The following is a 21,557-nucleotide window of genomic DNA, read 5'->3' as shown; positions in this document are numbered from 1 at the left end:
TAAAATTAAAGGAAGTCGGCTGTGGGGCAACTTTTATGATTGGGTTGGTTATCCAATGGCTGCGCCACAGCATCGCGCGCCGTGTGCCGTCTGTTTGGGTTAATAAAATATGCAAAAATTCGGCACGAAAATTAAGTTTCCTCTGCATTGTAGAGTAGACCGAGACCTTTCGCACTCGCACCCGAACTTTCGCCTGCTGTTCGCTGAGTGGAAACTGAAAAGCGACATATGCCCACAGAGCGGAAGCGTCACACATACGCACTGTTGCTGGCTGCCGTCCTGTCTGCCTCTTGTCGTTAACTACTAATCAAATTATTAATACAACTAAAACTTTTCAGGGCCTGTCACGTTTCTTCTCTGCCCCTGTAATGGGTAAACTGTGTTGCCAGCCCACACACTCCTACCTACTGTCTGATGTCGTTATAATTATCATGTTATTGAGTTAATTATACATTTAGAGTGTTTGTGTGTTGGTGGAAAGTGTATTTAATAGCAAAGCACGGCACAGCACAGCAACAGCAACAGCAGAGTTTTAGCCAAGCCCCAGAGGCTTAAGCCTCACACAATGGCAAAGCAAGGCAAAGCCCCATGGCGGTTGAAATTTGTAACTCCCAACATCATTAGCTGTAACCACAATTTTCGGGGGCCCACACTTAAGCCGCCATTGAATGGGGAAATTCATTTAACACACAAATAACGCAATTCTATTACATAAATTGAATATGGCCACGGGTACTGGAAGCCTTTTAAACTAATGCCGTCTCTTCCTGCCACTCTGCACCTCTGCCCATCCAATACTCAACTCACTCAGTGAGTTGCTTGCAGAGCCAACATGCCGGAGAACGAATACATATGTACACACATACATAAGCCCAAACAGAAAGTCAAATGCCTTTTCATTCCATTTCAATTGTGGCACACACATACACACACACACACGCAAGCAGGCATTAATATTCCCCAATATCAATACCAATACCAATACGAATACGAATACCAATACCTGATGCTTGCACACCCGCAAACGCACAGACACTCACACACACACATATTCGTGGCACAAAGAATGCCATATATATTATTTATGAGTGTGTGTGTTTTAACTAAACAGAAACTCAATTGTTGTTTTTTGGGGCCGTTTTGTTGTTGTGCTATTTTCTGCCTGCCGCCTGCACGTGGCTTTTCCCCGGGAGTCAACAATTTGTGTCCCCATATTCCCCATTTTTATTTATAGGTGAGTAAAATAAAAGTCGAACGTGTTTATGGGACAAATGAGATACTTTAGATTCAATTATGCATTCGTCAACAGAGCTCGTAATGGAATCGCAAATTGTGCCATCTGTGTGTGGGAGAAATTTTCCGTTTGTTTGCGCTGCTTCAATTTTGGTCTTTGGACATTGCGGAACGGAGTCTTCTTAAAGCCACGTCCTCAGACTTATGTCTGGCAGTCATAAATCAGATTTTGGGCTTATGCTACTCGTACTGGTCAAGTGCTGGCCGAGCTGGGTACTTAATAGGGGAAAAGCTAACCACAGTCTGCCAAAAGGATTTGTAACCCCGAGTGGAGTGTAAAAAGCTGACCTTTGTTTTCACTTGACAGTGGCCCGACTCCAGCAGAGTGTTTATCAATGGACACTAACTTATTCGCCTGTAGTTTCAGGGTACAATTCTAGATCACGACTCTGACATTGCCCATACGCACTGTGGTCGGACGAAAATCAATACTCAGGCAATCCGTTCAGCCGACTTACAAGTGTAATCACTCCAGGAAAAGTTGACCCCACAAGTGGCGGTTGCTAATAGAACGCTGCAATGAAATGACCTGGCAACCCCCTTGGCCCACTCGACAACTTCGTAATCGGGAGGCAGACCCAAGTATCTGGCAAATGCCGCAACAAAGAACAACTAAGTGAAGCCGAAATCCTTTTGAGAAATTAGTCGCCTAGTCCCGGACGACTTTTCCACTTCACGCCTGGTCAGGGCTTTGGACAGTTTCCAGCTGGCGGTCAGCGCTCTGTGGGTTTCTGTGATTTAATGAGCTGTCCGGCAAAGAAGTCCAGGAAAAGCCGCGTAACAAACGAATCAAAAGAGTTTCCATTGTAAAGCAATCCACGCACAGTCGTCGTCGGGAATGCGTCAGAGCTTTTTCAGTGGGAATCAATCGGTAGTGACGTCAAGCGTGCTGGGTGGGTAGCATTCATGATGCTTTTGTGATGCGGAAAAACTTTGCTCTTTGCTGCTGCGGTTGGACCGAAGTCAAGGTCCAGGCTTTTTGGCAGCCTTTCCGCAAATGTCATTAGCCGGAGAGAGAGAGTGCTGTGTGGTTTTCTGCATTTGGCTTTGGCTGGCAGCCATTTGCAGCTGCATCTGTCTGAATGAAAGCATTCAAAGAACAGCAGGGAATTAAGTAAACAAGCAAACGCAATTACAAGCGACTAAATAGACTAAAGTTGCATTCTTAATTCCATTCAGTGCCAGCCCGAAGACACTTGCCACTCGACGGCCTGCCCCAGGGGTCTCCCATTGAATGCAGGAAATTAGCGAGAGCCTCGGCCTGGCCCAGACACGAGACACAGACACTGACACTGACGAGATTGTGCCCCATGCACAATCAGGCCAATTCCAAGCAGCCTCAAGCAGCTGACTCAATTAGAGACCCAAGAAACTGCCAAGGGCACAGCTCGCACACAAACACACGAATCAGATCAGATCAAGAGGCAGTGGGTTGGCTTGGCCTTTATTAAGCCATTAAATTATTAAAGACTTAAGAGACCCCCCGAATACGAAAATTGGCGAAAAGTCAACACCTGTTGGGGTCCTCCCGTGTCCGTTGCTGTTGGCTTTAATTTTGTGACGCACCCAGACCCTGTTACCTTGTCGTCGGCATCTCTAATTCAATTATCGGCAAGAGGAGCACGCCCCACAGTCGGCCCCACTCGGTCTGTCTCCCATCTGCAGGGTAAACATTTGCTTAAACTTTACAATGAAATTATCTGAGCGTGCCACGGCAGTGCAGGTACTCGTGCACCCCGGACGGGACGGGACGGGACGGGACTTCCGCTTTGGCCCAGCATCTATTGTGGTAGATGGTAAATTGGCATCGTAATTGGAGTGTGTTGTGGCTAACAGTGAACCGTGATGTAATGAAAGGGAAGGAGTGTGACTCCCTGTGGAGCGTAGTCAGTAATCAGACATCCGATAATGAAGGCACGCCGCTTCCACAAACTCAACTGTTACAAAAAAAGTTTGATTAAAAAAAAGCCCAACGAATTGCTAGACCCCTGACTAAATCTTAACAAAGTTTACGCCTGACATCATTTGTGTCAATATTTGGCATGGCCAATCGAAGTACGAGTACTAAGGTTTCGATGTGAGATGAAGATTGTTGGTCTGCTTTGTTGCTGGGAGCTAGAAACGGCAATTAACAATATTAATTTGATTAGAAATTGTGACCTTGATATGTGTGTCAAAACTTTTGAGTGCATAATGATAGCTTTTTCCATGAATAGACACAGCAGTCTCTTGGCTGATTTAAGTGTAGGAAACTCCTCGAGCGGCTTAACTACGAGTTCCAATTCCCTGCACTCACTCAACGATTGTCTCCGAGCACTCGACGAAATTCTGTCGCATTTAATTAAAGTCTTGCGCATAATACCCCAAGCTAAAATGTCACGGCAGTCAAGTGGTCTTTTTGGTCCTTTAAAAAATTTAAAAGTGCGCCACATTCTTAAATATTCAATAGGTTTGCTGGGATGTTGAGTGCTGGTTGTTGGATGCTAGATGCGGGCCCTGGTTCTGGCTTTTTGGGCTGTGGTGGTGTGGCGCATTGTCACTGTTTCCCTCTGTGCTCGCACCGTACATAATTTAATTTGCTGGCATAATACGCTGAGCATTAACAAAGTAATTACGGGCATTATGGCAACCGCATCGGTGGAGCAGCCTCTCCCGCAATCTGCAGTCCCGCTGCGATTGCCATGGTTGCCATGGCAGATGAAATGAGGAACGACCATTGTGGCTGCCATACACACACACACACACACTATACAAGCGCACAGGAGGCCGCACACAGATGACAGATTTCCGCGTTTCCTAATTAACGCAACACTTTCAGCTGGATGGCACGACCGACTGGAAAATGATTCAGCGAAAACTCACATTTTAGATAAGTACAAAAAGTCAGAATGGACTGAAAGGGCGCGCCATCAATCAGCATGAAGATGGGCAATTAACTGAATAGAAAGCAAGAAAGAAGATATAAAGATATCCAGGTACAGCAAAAAAAACTAGTCCCGCTGCAGAAAAAACGAGAAGGAACGTGTGAATCGTTTCTTTGGACGCGACTCTACTTTTATACCCGTACTCAGTCAGTATATAAATTTGTGAGCTTATGATTTAAGTAGAATTGTAAAATATTTTACATTTTACATTTTTTTGCTACATCTGGCAGCTTCCATTTAATTGAACTAATTTTTACAGACCAAACCCCTGCCCTGCGAGACAGTCAACATCCTTTAAGCCACTTTCAGTGATTTAATTAGCCTCCATCAAGTTGACATTTGTCGGGTTGAATCTAAAATAAATTCCGAGCTGTATTTGTACTTTCCGTCGCTTATCTCTTAGCCGTTTGTCTCTTGGCAAATGTAAATAAATAAAGCAAGAAAGGTCGCCACAGTATCCTTCAGCGATGCTAAGCGATGTCTGGAGCAGCGCCACCCCAGAGAAGGAAAGAAAATGCAGCTTTAAGTACGGAGACAGCAAATGAATTTCACAAAAAATGTCAGAACCGATGGGAGGCGAAAATGAGTGGATCGTCCGTGAAATAAAATGAATTAAAATGAGAGAGGAAAACGTATACGCAGGGCCCTTTACTGGAGGCAGATCCCCGTTGTCAGTGGCGACTTTTGATTGTTGCCACCCGAGTTTTTCTTTGCCATTTTTGTTTCTCCGCTGTGCAGACGGGAATAATCAAATGCACGCAGCTGCCACGGCTCCAAGTAAAGTGAAAGTTAAATAAATTCCCGACTGCCTTTCGGCAACGCTCACGTACGCAAACACACGCGAACAGTAGCAACATTATGGCACACAGAGACACACTCTTACGCTCCATTGAGTGAACCGCGTAGTGCGTATACGACGTGTGTGCTGCACAAACAGTGCATTTTCATTCCGTTTTTAATATAAAATAAGTGCTTCTGTTCTCTGTTTTCGGTGATATCAAATTCAGCCTAAACTGCAGCACGGTGAAACAGTCAGCGAGGACTTTGCAAGTACTTTCGCAGTAGAGCTTAAGGAAAGGAAAGCACAAGGAATTAATGCTAAGCAAAATACGCATAATTTCTCATGTGGGCGACAAGCTGGCACTCGACAAGGAGTGGGCGTGGTTCATGCGAAGTTGCCATTTGGCAACTGGCGAAAATCCAAAGTCAAAGCCAGTTGCAAGACGGCATGGAATGGCACGATGGCAGTGGCAAGACGGATTCGGGGAACGTGGTGGCTTCGGACACGCCGGAATGGAACACAACAACGGTACAAAAATAAAGTTGAGCCGCCTAAAGGCTGGCGCCCACTTGCATAATGCGCCAAATCTCGTTGTTTACTCGATTCTGTATCTCCGACCGGTCCTGAACTTTTGAAATGGAGATTTATGGGCAAAGTTAAAGTTAAGGGAAGCAGGACTGACTCTAAGAATTCACGGGCAGACCCAAAGCCAGTCTCTGAGCTATTAATTGGCAAAGTGTGTGGGCCACAAGTCGCCTGTCAACGTCCAGGGCCATGGCCTGGCAGGAATCACCTGTTGATTTCGCTTGCCGTCTCACTAGGCCTTAATTAAAGCCCTCCAGCCACGCCAACTTTTCTTATCTATTGCGAAAAGTTCGACTCGTCTGTGGCTCTAATGAGCGGACGGCAATGGGTACAGTACAGAATAAAACAAATTAATCCACTTTGCTGAAATTTGTCAAAGTCAACTAACCCGCTTGGGATTGGTGATTGGGGTAAGGAGGAGAGGTGAGAGGTGACAGGTGAGATCCAACTGCAGAGACACAGCAAATAAACTTGTTTGATTCAATGTGACGGGCATGTCTGATGCGGGAAAAAAGTTTGGCAATAAAAGATGACTGAAGTAAAAGCGAAACAAAATCGAAAAACCAACTTACTATTGATGGAAATTTATTGAAAATACGAGTATGTGCCCATGTCAGCAAAGATTGAGAAAAGAATTACATACAAACACAAATGCAATCTGTCATGGCCATGGAGTTCGATTAAACCTGATGGCGTTGTTCCGGCCCATTTTTGTATTAAATTATGCATGAAACAACACAATAAGGCAAATCAACGACTGATAAACAACACATGATAGGCATAGATGGCAAACGGACCAGTACTCAATAGTCGCACAGACAGACTTTGGCACATACGAGTATGACATTCTCAAATTGTACACGGAAAACCTTTTACATTTCCCATTTTGTTAGTAGTTAGTTGGTAGTGATATGAATTATTGCTGTTCGGGGGAGTGACAAGGCAGGTCACTGCCAATGCAAAGCGGAGGAAAAGTTGGCAAAAACATGTTTAGAGGACAGGGATTATTACAAGGCTTTAGCGACGAGCGTAGTGCGATGTAACGACGCGCTAAGATGCTCCCGATGCTGACGGCATGCCCATTGTTGTCGCTAATGACACTTTTATAACTTTTTATAGATTTCCCGCACACACACACACGCACATAGTGTGAACTCTGGGGCCATTTATCGTGGCAGCAGCGACAACAATCCTTTTTGTACAACAGCATAATACGCATGAGTGTGTGTACATATTGTACGAGTATATGTATAAACGCGGGCGACGTTTATTTCGCTTTCCTTTTCAAAACTTATTTACGAGAATGTGCGGGAGATGCTACCGGATTTGCAGAGCCCCAACACATCTATTCACCTACGCGTTTGTGTGTGAATCTATTGGTTGTTGCTATAGTACTTTTCTGTTGGGTTTTCTCTATGTGTGCGAGTGGTGAGAAGGCCTGCCTGCCTGGGGGCGCATGGCGCGTATACGCAACGTGACGCATACGAAGCAGCAGCGAAACAAACAAGCCGCAATATAATTTCGCAACAAATTTCAAATGCTAGGCATGAACAACTTTTAAACTTACCCCCAATGCACCCCCACACACACACACACACACCCACACATCCCCAGTATTTATTCCCTGGGAAACACTGATGCGTGGCAAGTTAAATTTGGAGTTGGATAAATTCAGCTGCGGACGCGAATGGGGAATGGGCTGGTGATGGGTAAATAGACTAAATCAAAAGTAATCATCTTCAGCACACACAAACTTTGCTTTCGGTTTGCTAGGGGATCATTTAGTTTCATTTGATAGGACTTAAAACTCTTATCACTCAAACTGCTAATCTAAAAAGAAACATAAATTGGCAACGTCATTGTTTTTGAAATTCTAGAAGAGATAAGTATAACATCAGAGTCTATAAATTTGACTGTTGCAGGCGGATAGTCTGCAGTTACGGGCGAACAAGAGGCGAATCAGCATGGCATATACCGGCTATGATCCGATCAGCAAGATCTGGAGCTGTGAGAATGAAAGATCTCACTTTGGAGAGGACCTGTCCATAGGCGAAATAATATTTCAGGAGATGCAGCGTCATCCCAAGGATATAGCGCAAGTATATTCAAAAGACACATTCAATGACGTGCTGAGTAATCCTCAAATGTTGCTTCGCAGATATCAGACTCGGAGAAAACGATCCTCTTGCGGGAAGAACTTCTAATGAACGCAATGCGCATTGCCAGTTTCTTACGCAACCTTGGACTAGATCAGTCCGACGTCGTGGGCATCATAGCTAGGAACACCACACACATCTCGGCTGTCGCATACGCCTGCCTCTTCAATGGCATCGCTCCTCACTCCCTTAACGTTGCCTATTTGACGGATATTATCGAAAAGCTATTCCACATCACCAAGCCCCGTATTATCTTCTGCGACGGCGACGAGTATGAGAAAGTGCGAGAGGCCACCGCCAAGTTGGATGTTAAGATTGTGACAATGCGTAACCATCCAACGAACTCCATCCGAATTCAGGAAGTTCTGCAGACACCTGTGGAGCTAGGCTTCCAACCCGCTCGTCTCAAATTGGGGAATAGCCAGCAAATGTTCATTCTTAGCTCGTCCGGAACCACGGGCACTCCTAAGGCAATCACCCTGTCCAACAGCCGCAAAATTCTCAACGGCAGCACGTAAGTATTGCCCAAAGAAATCAAATTGGTATCAATTGGCTTACGGATTTTCTTACAGCAAGCTCACCACTGCGGATGTTCAGTACGCATCCAGTACACTGGACTGGGCCTCGGGACTAGTGGCTACCATCACCACGGGTGTCTTCAGCACGAAACGCATAATATCGGAGAGACCCTTCGATCCGGCTGATACCCTGCGCATGATCGAGGAGCACAAGGTCACATGGGTGCTCCAAGCCCCAGCGCAAATGGCGGCGCTTCTTAACTGTCCGGTCATTGAGATGGCAAATCTACAGAGCTTACAGTATTTCATGTACGTGGGTGGCCGCTGCACTCTGGAAACGCAGCAAGCACTTCGCAGTCGCTTGGGGAGGGATTGCCTGAACTTCGGCTATGCTTTTTCCGAATTGGGCTGTTTCTGCTCTCTCAACTGGAAGTTCGGTGAGAAGCCCAATTCCGTGGGTCGTTTGACGTCGGGTCTTAAACTGAAGATTCTCAACGAAGTTGGTGATTCGTTGGGACCCAACGAGGTAGGTGAGGTATGCCCTAACACTGGAGAGTTCTGGCCAGGCTACTATGGAAACCCGGAGGCGACGAAAAAGGTTTACGACAAGGACAACTGGATATACAGCGGTGACTTGGGCTACGTGGATGACGATGGCTTTCTGTATATCGTCGATCGTAAGAAGGATCTGCTGAAGTACCAGAGCAATAAGTATTATCCTCACGAGCTGGAGAACTTGATCTCCCAAATGGCGGGCGTGGCAGAAGTCTGCGCCTTTGGCATCTGGTCTGAGGCAAATGGGGACGAGGCTGCTGCCGCTATCGTCAAGAAGCCAAGTGTCCAATTGACTGAGCAGGATGTGGTCGACTTCGTGGCGCAGCATGCAAAGACCGAGTTCCTGAGACTCCATGCCGGCGCCCTAATCGTTGAGGACTTACAGCGTAATCCCAATGGTAAGACCAATCGAATGGCCACCAAGAACAGCTTCCTTCAGGCCAAGGGTATTAAATAAGGGGGAGTATTGAGTTGTCGATCCATTAAAAACCGAACGAGATCGATATTATGATAACCTGTCTGCGTTGTCATGTGTGTTAATGCTCAAAGAGTCTAGGCAGAACACATTTTCGACCTCATCATTTTTTTGGGACAATAACAGAGTCGTAGACCAACTTCATACTAGACATCCCAGCACAGAGTAACAGTACTGGTTGAAAGATTGTCGAGCCATGTGTGTCTCGACTACAACCATTGGACTGCCTTACATTTTGGAAATTGAACTTTTATTGCACAATATGACATGAACATAAGAAGATACGTTTAAGGAGAAGATAACATAATCTTCACGCATATCATTATTGTGGCCTCTGCTCTTTAGCAGTGCTGTTGTATAAATAAGCTTTGATTTATCTTATTATACATTTGTACTTTGCACCAAGGTCCCAAAGATGACATGAAACATTAACATAAACATGACATTAAAACACGAAAATCTTTGGTTGAAGCACTGCTTCTCGTGTAAATAATATTGTTCTCCCTAAAAGTCTCTGTTACTAAGTAGATAACACTACCAGACACGATTTTTTCTCAAGGAACCAAACTGACTTTTTCTTATTGATTTGAGGGTTTGAAAATTTGTGATGAAATTTTTATACCCGTACTCAAAAAAGAGTTAAGGGGTATATTAGATTTGTGGTAAAAGTGGATGTGTGTAACGCAGAGAAGGAAACGTTTCCGACCCCATAAAGTATATATATTCTTGATCAGCATCAATAGCCGAGTCGATAGAGCCATGTCTGTCTGTCCGTCTGTCTGTCTTGTTGAGCGCCTAGATCTCAGAGACTATAAGAGCTAGGGCAACCAAATTTGGTATCCAGACTCATGTGGTATCCCACTGCTACAAGTGTACTTCAAAATTTCGCCCCGCCCCCTTCCGCCCCCACAAAGAACGAAAATCTGTGGCAGGCACATTTTTAAAGATACGATAAAACTAAAAACGAAGTATCGTAGAGAATGCCCATATCTACCAGACTGCTGAATCTGAATCAGATCGGATCATAATTATAGCCAGAATGACGAAATTAATTTTCAATTGCTTCCCCTGCCCCCCCCCCTCACGCAAACGAAAACGAAACTCATTTTCCTTCTCGCTCGCACACTCTGCCGCGTTCAGTGCGCGAGCAACCCCCAGCGGAGGAGATGTAGAATATGAATGGTACATCTATAATCTACATGTTAGATGTAGAATATACATTGTATATGTAGATGTAGATAGCAGATGTAGCAAAAAAATTTTAAATGTACAATTTTTTTTTTAATGATAAAATCCTAAAAATTCATATGTTCAAAAATGTAAATACTGTCTGAGTACGGGTATAAGTAGAGTCGCGTCTTTAGAAGCGACTCACACGTTCCTTCTCGTTTTGTTTCTACCGCATAACTTTTTTTCGCTTTTTTTAGAGGTAGCGCTTTTTTTCATTTAACTTAAATATTCGGTTGTAATGAACTTTGTTATTCTGAAAAGCTAATAGATGCAGCTATTAATTGAACATATGCATTTATTGTTTCAGTCTACCGTCTGAAAAATATTAAGCTTTCAAATGCCAAATTTGACTTCAAAACTCAGGAAAATAAAAAAAAAAGAATATCTTATGTCCTTTTATGTTTTGTGTAAAGGTGCATTAATTAGGCGACGTTTAAAGTATTTCTCATAAAAAGCTATGCAGATACGGTTAATAGATACGGCTAAAGCAGAGATAGACCCAGATGCCATACAAGCATTCTTGGCTAAAATTGTGAAATAAACTGTGAATATATTAGCTGAAAAATCATCGTCTCTTGAATACTGAAGAAGCTCAGTAGCTCAACAAACAAATTAGGGTCGATGATACTCCGAATCGTCGGTGAGGGTATTGCGGCATTGCACTTGCAATTGTTGATCCATTTCTGTCCACGTGATGACCTCAATTGGGTTTGGATGTGTATTATGTTAGAACGACCTCTCTCTTACTCTCACATATAGTCACATATACTAAGTGTATAAACATTCATGTGCGGACGTACACTAACGTACACATACACATGTGCATATGTATGTACGTTCATCTACGAGCCCTCGTACGAGTATGAGCGGCATTTGTAACTGGTTTGCTTTTGTTCAAATTACAAGTTTCATTTTTGCCCGCCATTTGCTCTTATTGTTGACAATGCCAGGACCTGCGACCAGACCAGCACATTGGTATGGTTGTTGCCGTTGCTGCTGTTGCTGCTGTTGCCGCTGTGTCAATATCCTGGCAGCATTGTTGTTATTGCAGATGGAACATGCGCCTGCTCGTTAGCTGGCAACTCGTAGTTCCAGGGAGCATTGTCTATCCGGGCGATGTCCTTGTTTTCGTCACCAACTTTGACATTTGATCAACACCATCAAAGGCAAAAGCATCATCAAAATGGGGGAGAGGGGACTCAGATTAAAGCTGTTGGCTTGCAATTGGCCTCATTTAATTCCATTCTGTCTGTCATATCTCCACAGGGGTCTGCAACATGTTTCCACTTTCCCCAGTGCAATTTCCATTAGCAATTCTCCGCGAACAGGGGGGAGATTTCTGTCAGTTAGCCACTTTAAATCGACCGCGAATCGTTTGCTAACAACGCTCGAATTAATTAATTTCATTTACGCTCAATTAGGTAATGTCGATTTCGCACTACACCGACTCTGAATACTCATAAATAAATGCATCTCCATGTGCAGCGGCGTCAAACGAATCTTTTATTCATATTTGTTCGAGCTCAATCAATTGAAACGTACAAATGCTGTGCACTTCTTTTTTCATTTATTATTATTACTATATGTATTAATTATGAGTCAATAAGAATCAGCAGCAATTTGTGGCTTGCAAATTACTTTAAATCCTTTTTAATTCGAATTGATTGTCAGGAAGTTGAGCGTAAGTGTTTGTTGAAACCAATTTCCCAGGTTTTATTTAATCAAAGCAACTTTTCCATTATATTTACTGGTGCGATGTTTCAGGCCAGGCTTGGGAATAGCCGCTTAATAACTGGATTGACTAGCTATCCGTATAGCAGCTACTCGGCTTATAAAAGACTCGGCTTGGCTCGGAACACCTCAGTGCTTGCCCGAGTGACGAAAAGATCACAATGATTGTGTTACACAGATTCTTGGCTATAATTGGGACACTGTGGTTTGCATTTATCAGTAAGAATCGGAAGCGAACCCGAAATAGATATCTAAATATAGTTTTAATCGACTTATAGCATTCGAAACGTCTGCGGATGCTAGCCCCAGCGAGCAGCAGTGCGGAAATCTCAACGAGTCGCAGGTAAAGAATGGACAGCGGATCACGGAACTGGACGAACACCCATGGATCGCACGGATTGAGTTCACGGACTCACAGGGAGACCGAGAGCATTTGTGCATTGGCGCACTCATAAATACCCGTCATGTCGTCACAGCGGCTCATTGCCTGGATAATGCCGATAGAGATGTCTCGGCAGTTGTCCTCGGCGACTGGGACTCCAGCAACAACATCACCGAACGGGACTGCAATCCCCAGGGCTTGTGTGCACCGCCCCCCCAGCGCATCGAACTCAAGTCACTAGCCATGCATCCAGACTACACCATCCACAAAGTCGACAATGACATAGCTGTGATCAAGTTGGCCAGGAACGCGGAAATCTCTGAATATGTTCAGCCCATATGCCTGCCTACAGCCGAAGAAGTTTCAACTGGCACCGCTGACACAGCTCTCCAGGTGTCGGGCTTCGTGAGACCTAACAGACGGAATATAACTAAGAGAATTAAGATGCCGTTCGAGAAAGTCCGCACCGAGGAGTGCCAGAAAAAGGATCGAGACAATAGGATAGCGAACTCAAACATTTGCGGGAGCACCGAGTTTAATCCCATGTCAGGGTCTGCTCTCATCGAGGCCCACGGAGAGCCACGTAGGTTCCACCTAGTGGGCGTTGCGGCCGCGGGATTTAACTCTGAACCGAGTTTGCATTTGCATACGAACGTTCGTTTGCACCTCAATTGGATTCTGCAGAACTCAAAAATGTAACCCTCTCTATTTAGCGGCCTCACTGTCTTTCTACAGGTTGATTTACGAATAAACAAAATTGCAAACTCCTGTATTTTAGGTTTTTGTACAGCCCCTTCTCTTCCGTTGCATCTATGTATAACAGATTGAAAATGCTTTTAGGTTATTTACGCAAAGTTACCCCCAACTCTGACCCAAACCCAAATGCATAAATCACACGGAGACCCAAAGCACAGTTGGGGCCCGCACCCTTGAGTTGTCACCTGCCCCGAAATTGGATTCTCTAGGCCACCCGGCACCCAGGTCCATCGCTTTCGGTGCACCTTTCTGCTTTTCTGTTTTCGGGAAATGCAGTTTTTCGGCACTTGGTTGGCGCCAAAAACCGTAAGTACATATCAGCATGGCATAATTTATATTTGCGAGTCTCCTTTGCCGCCACCCCTGCAAGTCGAGGGAGCTCCTTATCGAAAGCACGCAAGTCGCAGGAATATGGAAATGTGCAAACAGCTGCAGCCATAAATTCCGGGCCATGCAGTCGGGCGGGAGAAACGAAACGAGGCACTTGAACAAGTGAAGTAATAGATTTGGTTTGCCATTGAATCACGGCTAATTGTCGACACCCCCGCTCTACACTGAGCACTGAGCTGTGAGGCAGCGAGTGCTCAGGGCAGATGGAGGACTCCATGAAGTCATCACGAAGGGTCCTGTCAAACGGCGTGATTACGCATACACCAGCACCACAACCACTACCGGTCTGAAATGATTAATGAGCCATAAAATGCGAAGTTGTGTTGCCGTTGCGCGCCAAAGACATTCACAGAACACGCAAAACTCTCTCTCTCTCTATCCGCAGAATCACATCACGGAAAACACATGCTCATAAGATCAAAAAGGAACAGGAGCGGCCCCGTAATTTTAATGGCATTTTTATTTCCACACGTAAAACAGAAAATTGAGACAAGATGAAGTGCAGAGGGGGGGCGGGTGCGGGGCGTGCACATGCCAATTGCGTGTGGCAATTACAGGCAATTACATTTTTAAATGCATCTCATAAAATGCATGAAATGTCTTTTTAAACGTTTGCAGCATTTCAGTGGAGTCGATATCGAAAGAAATTTATTCCAATGCGTACTCGTTCAGTTGTTATCAAACCGCGCGAGAGAACGGATCGGAGCAGACAAAGCAATATGCTTTCATCCAAATCAGTCCCTGTTTTTGTCGTATTATCTTTTATTGCGCTGGGAAGTAGGTTTTGTGGAGGCACTTGATGATTCTTTAATATTGCATACACGTTTGTTTTTGTAGATGCAGCATTAGCCAGCAAAGCAATCGATTGTGTGAATGGAAAGCGTGATCCGGAAGCGTTAATTTGGCTAGGAACGATTCGGTATACCACAAAAAACAGCCGACTGTATCCCTGCTCTGGCGTTGCTATCACCACTCGCCACATCCTTACGCCGGCGCACTGTGTGATCTGGAAGCAGCAAAAAAACTACATCTACAGGAGTGGAGAGTTCAGGACACACAACATCATGGGCATTTTCATTCATCCGAAATACACTTTGGACCGCTCCGACAACGATATCGCTATACTAAAGCTCGGAGACGGTCCTGTGCTGTCATCCTGCCTCTCTCTAGCTGAGGAGGTGGAGGACGTTTCCCTGACTGCCCGGCGCTTCGATGTGGTGACCACCGCTCTGGGTCCAAGTGGCACAAAGAGTCATCGAACAACTAAAATTACGAGTCATGCCTACTGCCAGCGCAAATTTGAAGGTCTGACCATAACGGAGCTTGAGGTGTGCGCACACATCCCGACAGACAGCCCGGCATTGATGGGCTCGGCACTGGTGGGCAGGAATATGGAGAACGGAACTGAGGCATGGAAGCTTTTGGGGATTTCCACGCATGGCTTGGCCGAAAGCAATCCGCACATGCCGACCCTATTCACTCTCATTTCAGCGTACAGGAAGTGGATTGAAGAGATAATTAATTTGTAATCACACCAAGTACGAGTAAACAAGAAAAGAAAAGAAAGGAAAATGGAAATATTTTTATTTAAATGGATCGATGAATCATAATCAGCAACGCTGAGACGACTGCAAGTGAGGCAATCAATTCAGATGTATATGCAGTCTTTGTTGAGTCGACGCCCTACCCACAGCTCCCAACGAAATGCCGGGACAGAGGGTATTTGTATTTGTGAACTGTATTGTTATATCCGCGCTAAGTAAGTTGTCCAAGGCTCCTGAGACGACCTCAATTAAATTCCTCCTTCCTCCTGAACACAGCTATTGCGGCAATGTGTAGAGAGGAGGCCTGTGGAAGACTGGATGAGGGGCAGCTCTACACTAACAAGGCGCAAGCCGAGCAGGATGAGCACCCATGGCTGGGTCGTATTGTCTTTAAGAACAGGAATGATTCGAAGCAGGAAGCATTCGTATATCACTGCGTTGCCGTGCTCCTTAATGCCCGGCATGTCTTGGCACCCGCCAGCTGTTTCGGAGGCAAAAATGTGAACGAATACACCTATGCGGTTATGTTCGACTCCTCCGACTGTGAGTCCAGCGCACACACCAGAATGTTCATGATTGAAAATATTATTATGCATCCTGACTACAAGAACGACACCCTTGGCGATGATCTGGCTGTTATCAGACTGGATCGCGATGTGTCCTTCTCTGTCTTTCTTCAGCCCATTTGCATTCCGCAGTCCTGGGAAGGACCAACGACTTTACTTGCAGCTAACGTGGACATGATTGGCTATGAGATGGGGAAGAATATGAACAGCCGCCGCATCAAGGCTTATGCGCACATCATCGATCCGCAGTTGTGTGTGGAACGATACCCGGGAATCACGGAGCGTCACATGTGTGGATACATCAATGGGGCGGACCTGCAGCTTGGCTCGATTTTAATAGGCGTTCGTGTGGAGAAAGGTGTTCCAACAAATTACTATCTTATCGGAAATTTAATGGCCAAGTACGAAATATTTATATCAGCGCCATACCTGTTCACGTGTATTGCCCCTTACAGGGCTTGGATTTTGGATAATATTCATCCCATTTGATTTTATAAATTATTTCTCAATTTGTGTTGTTGCTTGAAAACCTGTGAGCATAAAAACATCATAAAGAGCATAGTCTGAGCGCACTTCTTTGTGTATTTTTTTTTTTTAATTTCGATAAATTTCAAATAAAATCTATTTTTCTTTTATTTCAAACTATATATCGGTCGAAATGATCATTGATCTATCCCTCATCGGCCTTATCGTTAGTGCCATCAATGGTTTTGCAGCCCAAAAACACAGTTACAACAATTAACTTGCTTTAGTTTATTAAATGAAAAGAGGACGAAAAAGTATATTCCATTCTGCTCCTGATATGTAAATATATCATTCATACCGCCAAACATTTTGAAATAATCCTTTAACCACTATTACTGGGCTGCCACATCGCTGCAAAAAGGTTGCAGCGCTACCACCAAATTTCCATTTATCGCACAAAAATACCGATATTTTATTACATTATTTTTGGTTTTTCGTTTGATTAGTTCCAAAACAACTGCTCTCTATCAAAATCAGGCTTGATATTATTATAAAAATTAAAAACTAACTTAAAAACTAAATAATCCGCAACAACTTATTTTTAATATTCTTTATAAATGGGCTTTTAGTATATGATTAGACCCCAATTCCAGTTCTTATGTGGGAAGCAACAGGCACATACATAACATTAAAAAGAAATTTTGAGAGCAAAAACCAGGTTTGTAATATATATTTGTATATATACATACGATCAGTGGTCAAATGCCCATTTTAGATGGTCGCAGTGGAGCATATATAATAATGTTATTGAAATAAAGGAAACAATATGTATGTAAAATCAAAAATATGTTTTGTTATAATCTAAACTATATATATTATATGTTTTATTTATTTAAAGAGACAAAACACTTGAAACTAATGTGTTTGATTTATGGTATTTAAATGGTATTTCTCGAAACTGAAATGGTATTTAATGGTATTTTTTGTTGTTGGCCGGATGGTATTTCTTAGCGGGACGGTCAACTAGAGCTGTCAAACGATTGATAGTTGAGCCATCGATAGCTTTGAATGTTTTGAAAAAAACAATCGATACTGTCGTAATAGAATCAGGCTGAAATAATTATTAAAAAACCATTGAAACCTTTTAGGAACTTGTCCATTGTAAAAATTAGATGCCACCTGTCGATTTTTTTACAAATTTGTCTTCGTCGATAGTAGATAGTAGAGGCCGTCGATAGTAGAGGCCATCAGTAAAATATCGATACTATCGATAGTGCCCTCGATGGTCAACTGATGCCAGGTTTCCCTCCATTTTTTGTCTGATTTTTTTTTTATTGTATTATCAATTATCAATAAAGGCATTATTTGCATCGCGAATGACTAGTTTAACCCGATGACAACCGTTTTAGATAACTTCCTACGAGCTGAGAAAATCGGCGAGGGCACATACGGCATTGTGTACAAGGCGCACAGCAATTTAACTGGTCAGGATGTGGCGCTCAAAAAAATCCGCCTGGAAGGGTGCGTAAATCAACAACTACATAAGTGCTGGAAATCGCATGCAGTGTCACCCAGTGCAGTGTCAAAGCATTGTGCACCCAACCCAACAATCAGCAATCTGCAAACAGTGTGCAGTGCCGACACATACAAATGTATATAGACAGCTAGCATCCTGGCTGCTTACGCCGTGTCCTTGACGAATGTCAAACACCTCGCAGGCTCTGCAGCAGTCCCAGACCATGCTGCACAACGCAGCCCGGATTCTGTGAGTGCCACGCTGCAGTCTAGAAATGCGTAGCACCACATGATTCGGCTGCGTGGTCCAGCCACACCTTCTGTATCCAAGTCACAAGCGCTCTTCATACTAACATAATATACATCTGTGATACCTACTGACTTTCCCCACCTCCTTGCAGTGAGGCTGAAGGCGTCCCTTCCACAGCGATACGAGAGATATCCCTGCTGAAGAACCTGAAGCACCAGAATGTGGTGCAGCTGTTTGACGTGGTTATTTCTGGTAATAATCTATACATGATATTCGAGTACCTCAACATGGACCTGAAGAAACTAATGGACAAGAAGAAGGATGTCTTTACACCGAAGTTGATCAAAGTAAGTTATCAAGCTGCACCTCCACACGTATATACTTACGCAGTCATCCTTTTCAGAGCTATATGCACCAGATACTCGACGCCCTCTGCTTTTGTCACACCAATCGCATACTGCATCGCGATCTCAAGCCCCAGAATCTACTCGTAGACACGGCGGGCAGAATAAAGGTAGGCATTAAGCTGTTTTCCTGTTAGTTCCGTGCTAATTCATCGCTGTAGTTGGCAGATTTTGGGCTGGCACGCGCCTTCAATGTACCCATGCGACCGTATACCCACGAGGTGGTCACGCTGTGGTACCGAGCACCGGAGATATTGCTGGGAACCAAGTTCTACTCAACTGGAGTGGACATCTGGAGCCTGGGCTGCATTTTCTCCGAGATGGTAAGGCATTCGTATAATGGTGCTTGGTTATCTCATTCAATATTCTGTCTTAGATTATGCGACGCTCATTATTTCCCGGGGACAGCGAGATCGATCAGCTGTATCGTATCTTTCGCACTTTGAGCACGCCCGACGAGACCACCTGGCCGGGTGTGACGCAGCTGCCGGACTTTAAGCCCAAGTTCCCCAAATGGGAAGCGACCAATGTGCCCGCACCCATTCGCGAGCACGAGGCCAACGATCTGATAATGGTGAGCGAGTGCCAATCAAAAGCAGCAGCATCTGTCTATAATTTTACTTTGCTGAACAGTCGATGCTGTGCTATGACCCCAACATACGCATCTCCGCCAAGGACGCGCTTCAGCATGCCTATTTTCAGAATGTGGAACATGTGGATCATGTTGCGCTGCCAGTGGATCCCAATGCTGGCAGTGCATCTCGTCTCATGAAGCTCGTCTAATTGTCACCAACCCCGGATGAACCCTAGCTAATTTCTTGTGATCTGTTAGTATAGTAAGTCCAACCGACTACCTCACCGCCACTTATCCATTAATATACAACTAGTGAAATTACATGTGAGTGTTGTCTTCCTTACAGCTGCCACCATCATATCATCCATTCTTAACACACACAACAAATCCGCTAAATACACGTTCATGCCCATCAAGTATTCGCTGAGTTTATTAAAGATATATCGGTTTAGTTCACCAGGCGCGCAGCCAGAAAATAGCGGTTGCGATGCCGAGGAGAAACCTTGGCACCCGCCTCCGAGACTGCAGTAACCCCACCATTGCGCTCCGACTGACGTTGGCGCTGGCGATTCCGCTGATCGTCCCGCATGTACGTGCCGAGAGCATTGCGCATGCTCTTGGAGAGCGGTGAGTGACTCGTGGCATCATCATCGTCTTCGGCAATGCCGTAAGACGTTGAATCGGTCAGTGCTGTATTATCGTTCAAATTATTTTCATCGAACACGTCTTCGTTTTGATTTGCCGAGTCGCTGGCGTCTACTGTGCCTGCAGCGGACAACGGCAGGGGCCGCAGAAGAGTGATCTTTTTGGTGTTGATTTTACCCAAAATTGTCGGCTCCTGTGGTTCCCGCTCCGATGATGGATCGAAGCGATTGTAGTAATTGGTCTGAAAGTCTTCCGGGCTGAATCGCTGCACCCCGTAGTAACTGCCGGAGTTGGTGTCGTAGAAGAACATGGGCTGGGCTGGAGGCAACGGAGGTGCATAGTAATCGTACGAATCATCATACTCCTGCGAGTCGTAGGCGGGTCTTCGTTTCTGCTGCTTGCGATGCTTTCGTTTGCGTTTCTTGGAGCTCTGCACCTCTGGAGTCGGATCCTCTGGCTTTGGGTCCAGGTCCTCGTCCAGAGACTGAAGGAAAACGGGAGATGTCTCAATGATATTCGTGCTGCCGTCGTTGAAGAAGTTTGCCAGTGGATTTGTCAAGTTTCGCAAACTAAACGAGGGCTGAACACTTCGAATGAAACTATTCCATACACGGACTAGAGGACGCTCTGTGGTCGTCGTTGGCGCCGCTTTGCCTAGGCCATGGACGCTACGCCTCCTGTAGCCCCCGCGAGTATTCGGCAACAGGACGTACTGGTAGTTACTGGAACAAGAGAAGTAGTACATGGGTAAATCTTTTCATAGCCAAGGTACAAAGTTGGATGCTTCCTACTCTCTATTGGCTGGATGCATTGCCTGTGGCAAGCGCTGCTGCAGCTCCAAAGCCGGCGTCCTGGCTGATTGAGTCTGGATGGGATAACTCCATGCTACAAAGAGCATCAGAGCTGTCACCAATTGCCAATGCATGGCTGTTTGCTGTTTCTTTAATGTCCTTAAGTGAAGGCTAAGCACTGGCTGCGTCTGTTCTGTTGCCCTTCCAGGTCTATAGCACACTGAGACGAATCCGAGGCGCGAACCTAGTGGTCATGACCATTGTTTTCGTCTTCGAGCGCATCTCATTAGAATTTTTTTACGCTGCCCCACTGAACGCTCAATATTCAATATCCATTTTGATATGAAATGGCATTCTTCCAAGCCCCAGACACTCAGCTGCGTTGGCGGCATTAGCCGGTGCCGACAGTAAAGCAGCTAACCCAATTCTGAGGGTGTCGAAAAGAAGAACATCTTTGCCCCGCGGCTTCGTGGCAGCTGCCAATCTCGCCCATACATATGCTAATGGATTTTTATAGATTACACAATTAATATGCCATTCATGGCATTGCCTGTGATTAAGAAACTCGTTTGATGGTCTCTAGTCTCTGAACTGGGAATGTTGGCAGTTGTCTGATTTCGAAAATTATGCTAAGCTGACTGTGCTAAATGGACGGTTCGCGAAATGCTTTCTCCTGATGAATTTCTTTCTATGGGAGCGACTCCTTATAGCGAATATATCGAATAGATGATCTGTCTAAATATGTGTGTATTTATGGGAGCTTTTTTTTTGCACTCCTACTTTTTTATGGCATGACGATTCGGATTATATTGCGAACTTAAAATGGTAATTGTTATTGGATGTCTCCATTTAGACAAAGTTTTATAGCGCTGATATGTAGAACAATTTAGAAATTTAATTTAAATCAAATTGTTTATTCAAAGAATAAACAAAAGGGACCGAAATGACTCAATAATAAATCTCAAGAAGAAGGGAAGGCTGGCTTCGTCGGACCATGGATCATAGTTATTTCTGAGCCAGAAAATTA

General features: G+C 44.7%; 6 protein-coding genes across 8 annotated transcripts; 5 read left to right on the top strand and 1 right to left on the bottom strand.

Annotated features, from left to right (window-relative positions):
- The first annotated feature begins 7,532 nt into the window (after positions 1-7,532).
- Positions 7,533-9,281, top strand: LOC111065558 (4-coumarate--CoA ligase 2-like). Its single transcript, XM_022353785.2, has 3 exons — positions 7,533-7,682; positions 7,742-8,253; positions 8,312-9,281. Exons 1-3 carry the CDS (start codon positions 7,548-7,550, stop codon positions 9,267-9,269), a joined length of 1,605 nt encoding a protein of 534 aa, XP_022209477.2. The 5' UTR covers positions 7,533-7,547; the 3' UTR covers positions 9,270-9,281.
- Positions 9,282-12,356: 3,075 nt separating this feature from the next.
- LOC111065639 (serine protease easter-like) lies at positions 12,357-13,402 on the top strand. Its single transcript, XM_022353895.2, has 2 exons — positions 12,357-12,467; positions 12,527-13,402. The coding sequence occupies exons 1-2, from the start codon at positions 12,410-12,412 to the stop codon at positions 13,327-13,329; spliced, it is 861 nt and encodes a 286-aa protein (XP_022209587.2). The 5' UTR covers positions 12,357-12,409; the 3' UTR covers positions 13,330-13,402.
- Positions 13,403-14,458: 1,056 nt separating this feature from the next.
- LOC111065513 (chymotrypsin-2-like) lies at positions 14,459-16,501 on the top strand. Its single transcript, XM_022353733.2, has 3 exons — positions 14,459-14,553; positions 14,614-15,535; positions 15,597-16,501. The coding sequence occupies exons 2-3, from the start codon at positions 15,481-15,483 to the stop codon at positions 16,373-16,375; spliced, it is 834 nt and encodes a 277-aa protein (XP_022209425.2). The 5' UTR covers positions 14,459-14,553; positions 14,614-15,480; the 3' UTR covers positions 16,376-16,501.
- Positions 14,841-15,305, top strand: LOC121403795 (chymotrypsin-C-like). Its single transcript, XM_041593602.1, has one exon. It carries the CDS (start codon positions 14,841-14,843, stop codon positions 15,303-15,305), a length of 465 nt encoding a protein of 154 aa, XP_041449536.1.
- A 1,125-nt stretch (positions 16,502-17,626) lies between the features above and the next one.
- Positions 17,627-19,510, top strand: LOC111065527 (cyclin-dependent kinase 2). Of its 3 annotated transcripts, none has more exons than XR_002607015.2 (7): positions 17,627-17,872; positions 18,268-18,463; positions 18,520-18,630; positions 18,682-18,843; positions 18,897-19,094; positions 19,154-19,356; positions 19,441-19,510. XR_002607015.2 is itself a non-coding variant. In XM_022353748.2 (7 exons), the coding sequence occupies exons 1-6, from the start codon at positions 17,745-17,747 to the stop codon at positions 19,301-19,303; spliced, it is 945 nt and encodes a 314-aa protein (XP_022209440.2). In that variant the 5' UTR covers positions 17,627-17,744; the 3' UTR covers positions 19,304-19,347; positions 19,441-19,510. The 3 variants fall into 3 exon arrangements, 2 of the variants coding, with proteins under 2 accessions (XP_022209440.2, XP_041449495.1); XM_022353748.2 differs by having other exon boundaries at positions 19,154-19,347; XM_041593561.1 differs by having other exon boundaries at positions 19,154-19,510.
- On the bottom strand, positions 19,507-20,789 carry LOC111065526. The gene is made up of 2 exons (XM_022353747.2): positions 20,531-20,789; positions 19,507-20,461 (listed from the first exon to the last, which is right to left on the bottom strand). Exons 1-2 carry the CDS (start codon positions 20,662-20,664, stop codon positions 19,543-19,545), a joined length of 1,053 nt encoding a protein of 350 aa, XP_022209439.2. The 5' UTR covers positions 20,665-20,789; the 3' UTR covers positions 19,507-19,542.
- Between the last annotated feature and the right edge of the window lie 768 nt (positions 20,790-21,557).

Source organism: Drosophila obscura, unplaced genomic scaffold (assembly GCF_018151105.1).
Source record: "Drosophila obscura isolate BZ-5 IFL unplaced genomic scaffold, ASM1815110v1 contig_192, whole genome shotgun sequence".
NCBI classification, from domain to species: Eukaryota; Metazoa; Arthropoda; class Insecta; order Diptera; family Drosophilidae; genus Drosophila; species Drosophila obscura.
Note: the sequence above shows the minus strand (reverse complement) of the source record. Positions and strands in the feature narration are given on the sequence as shown.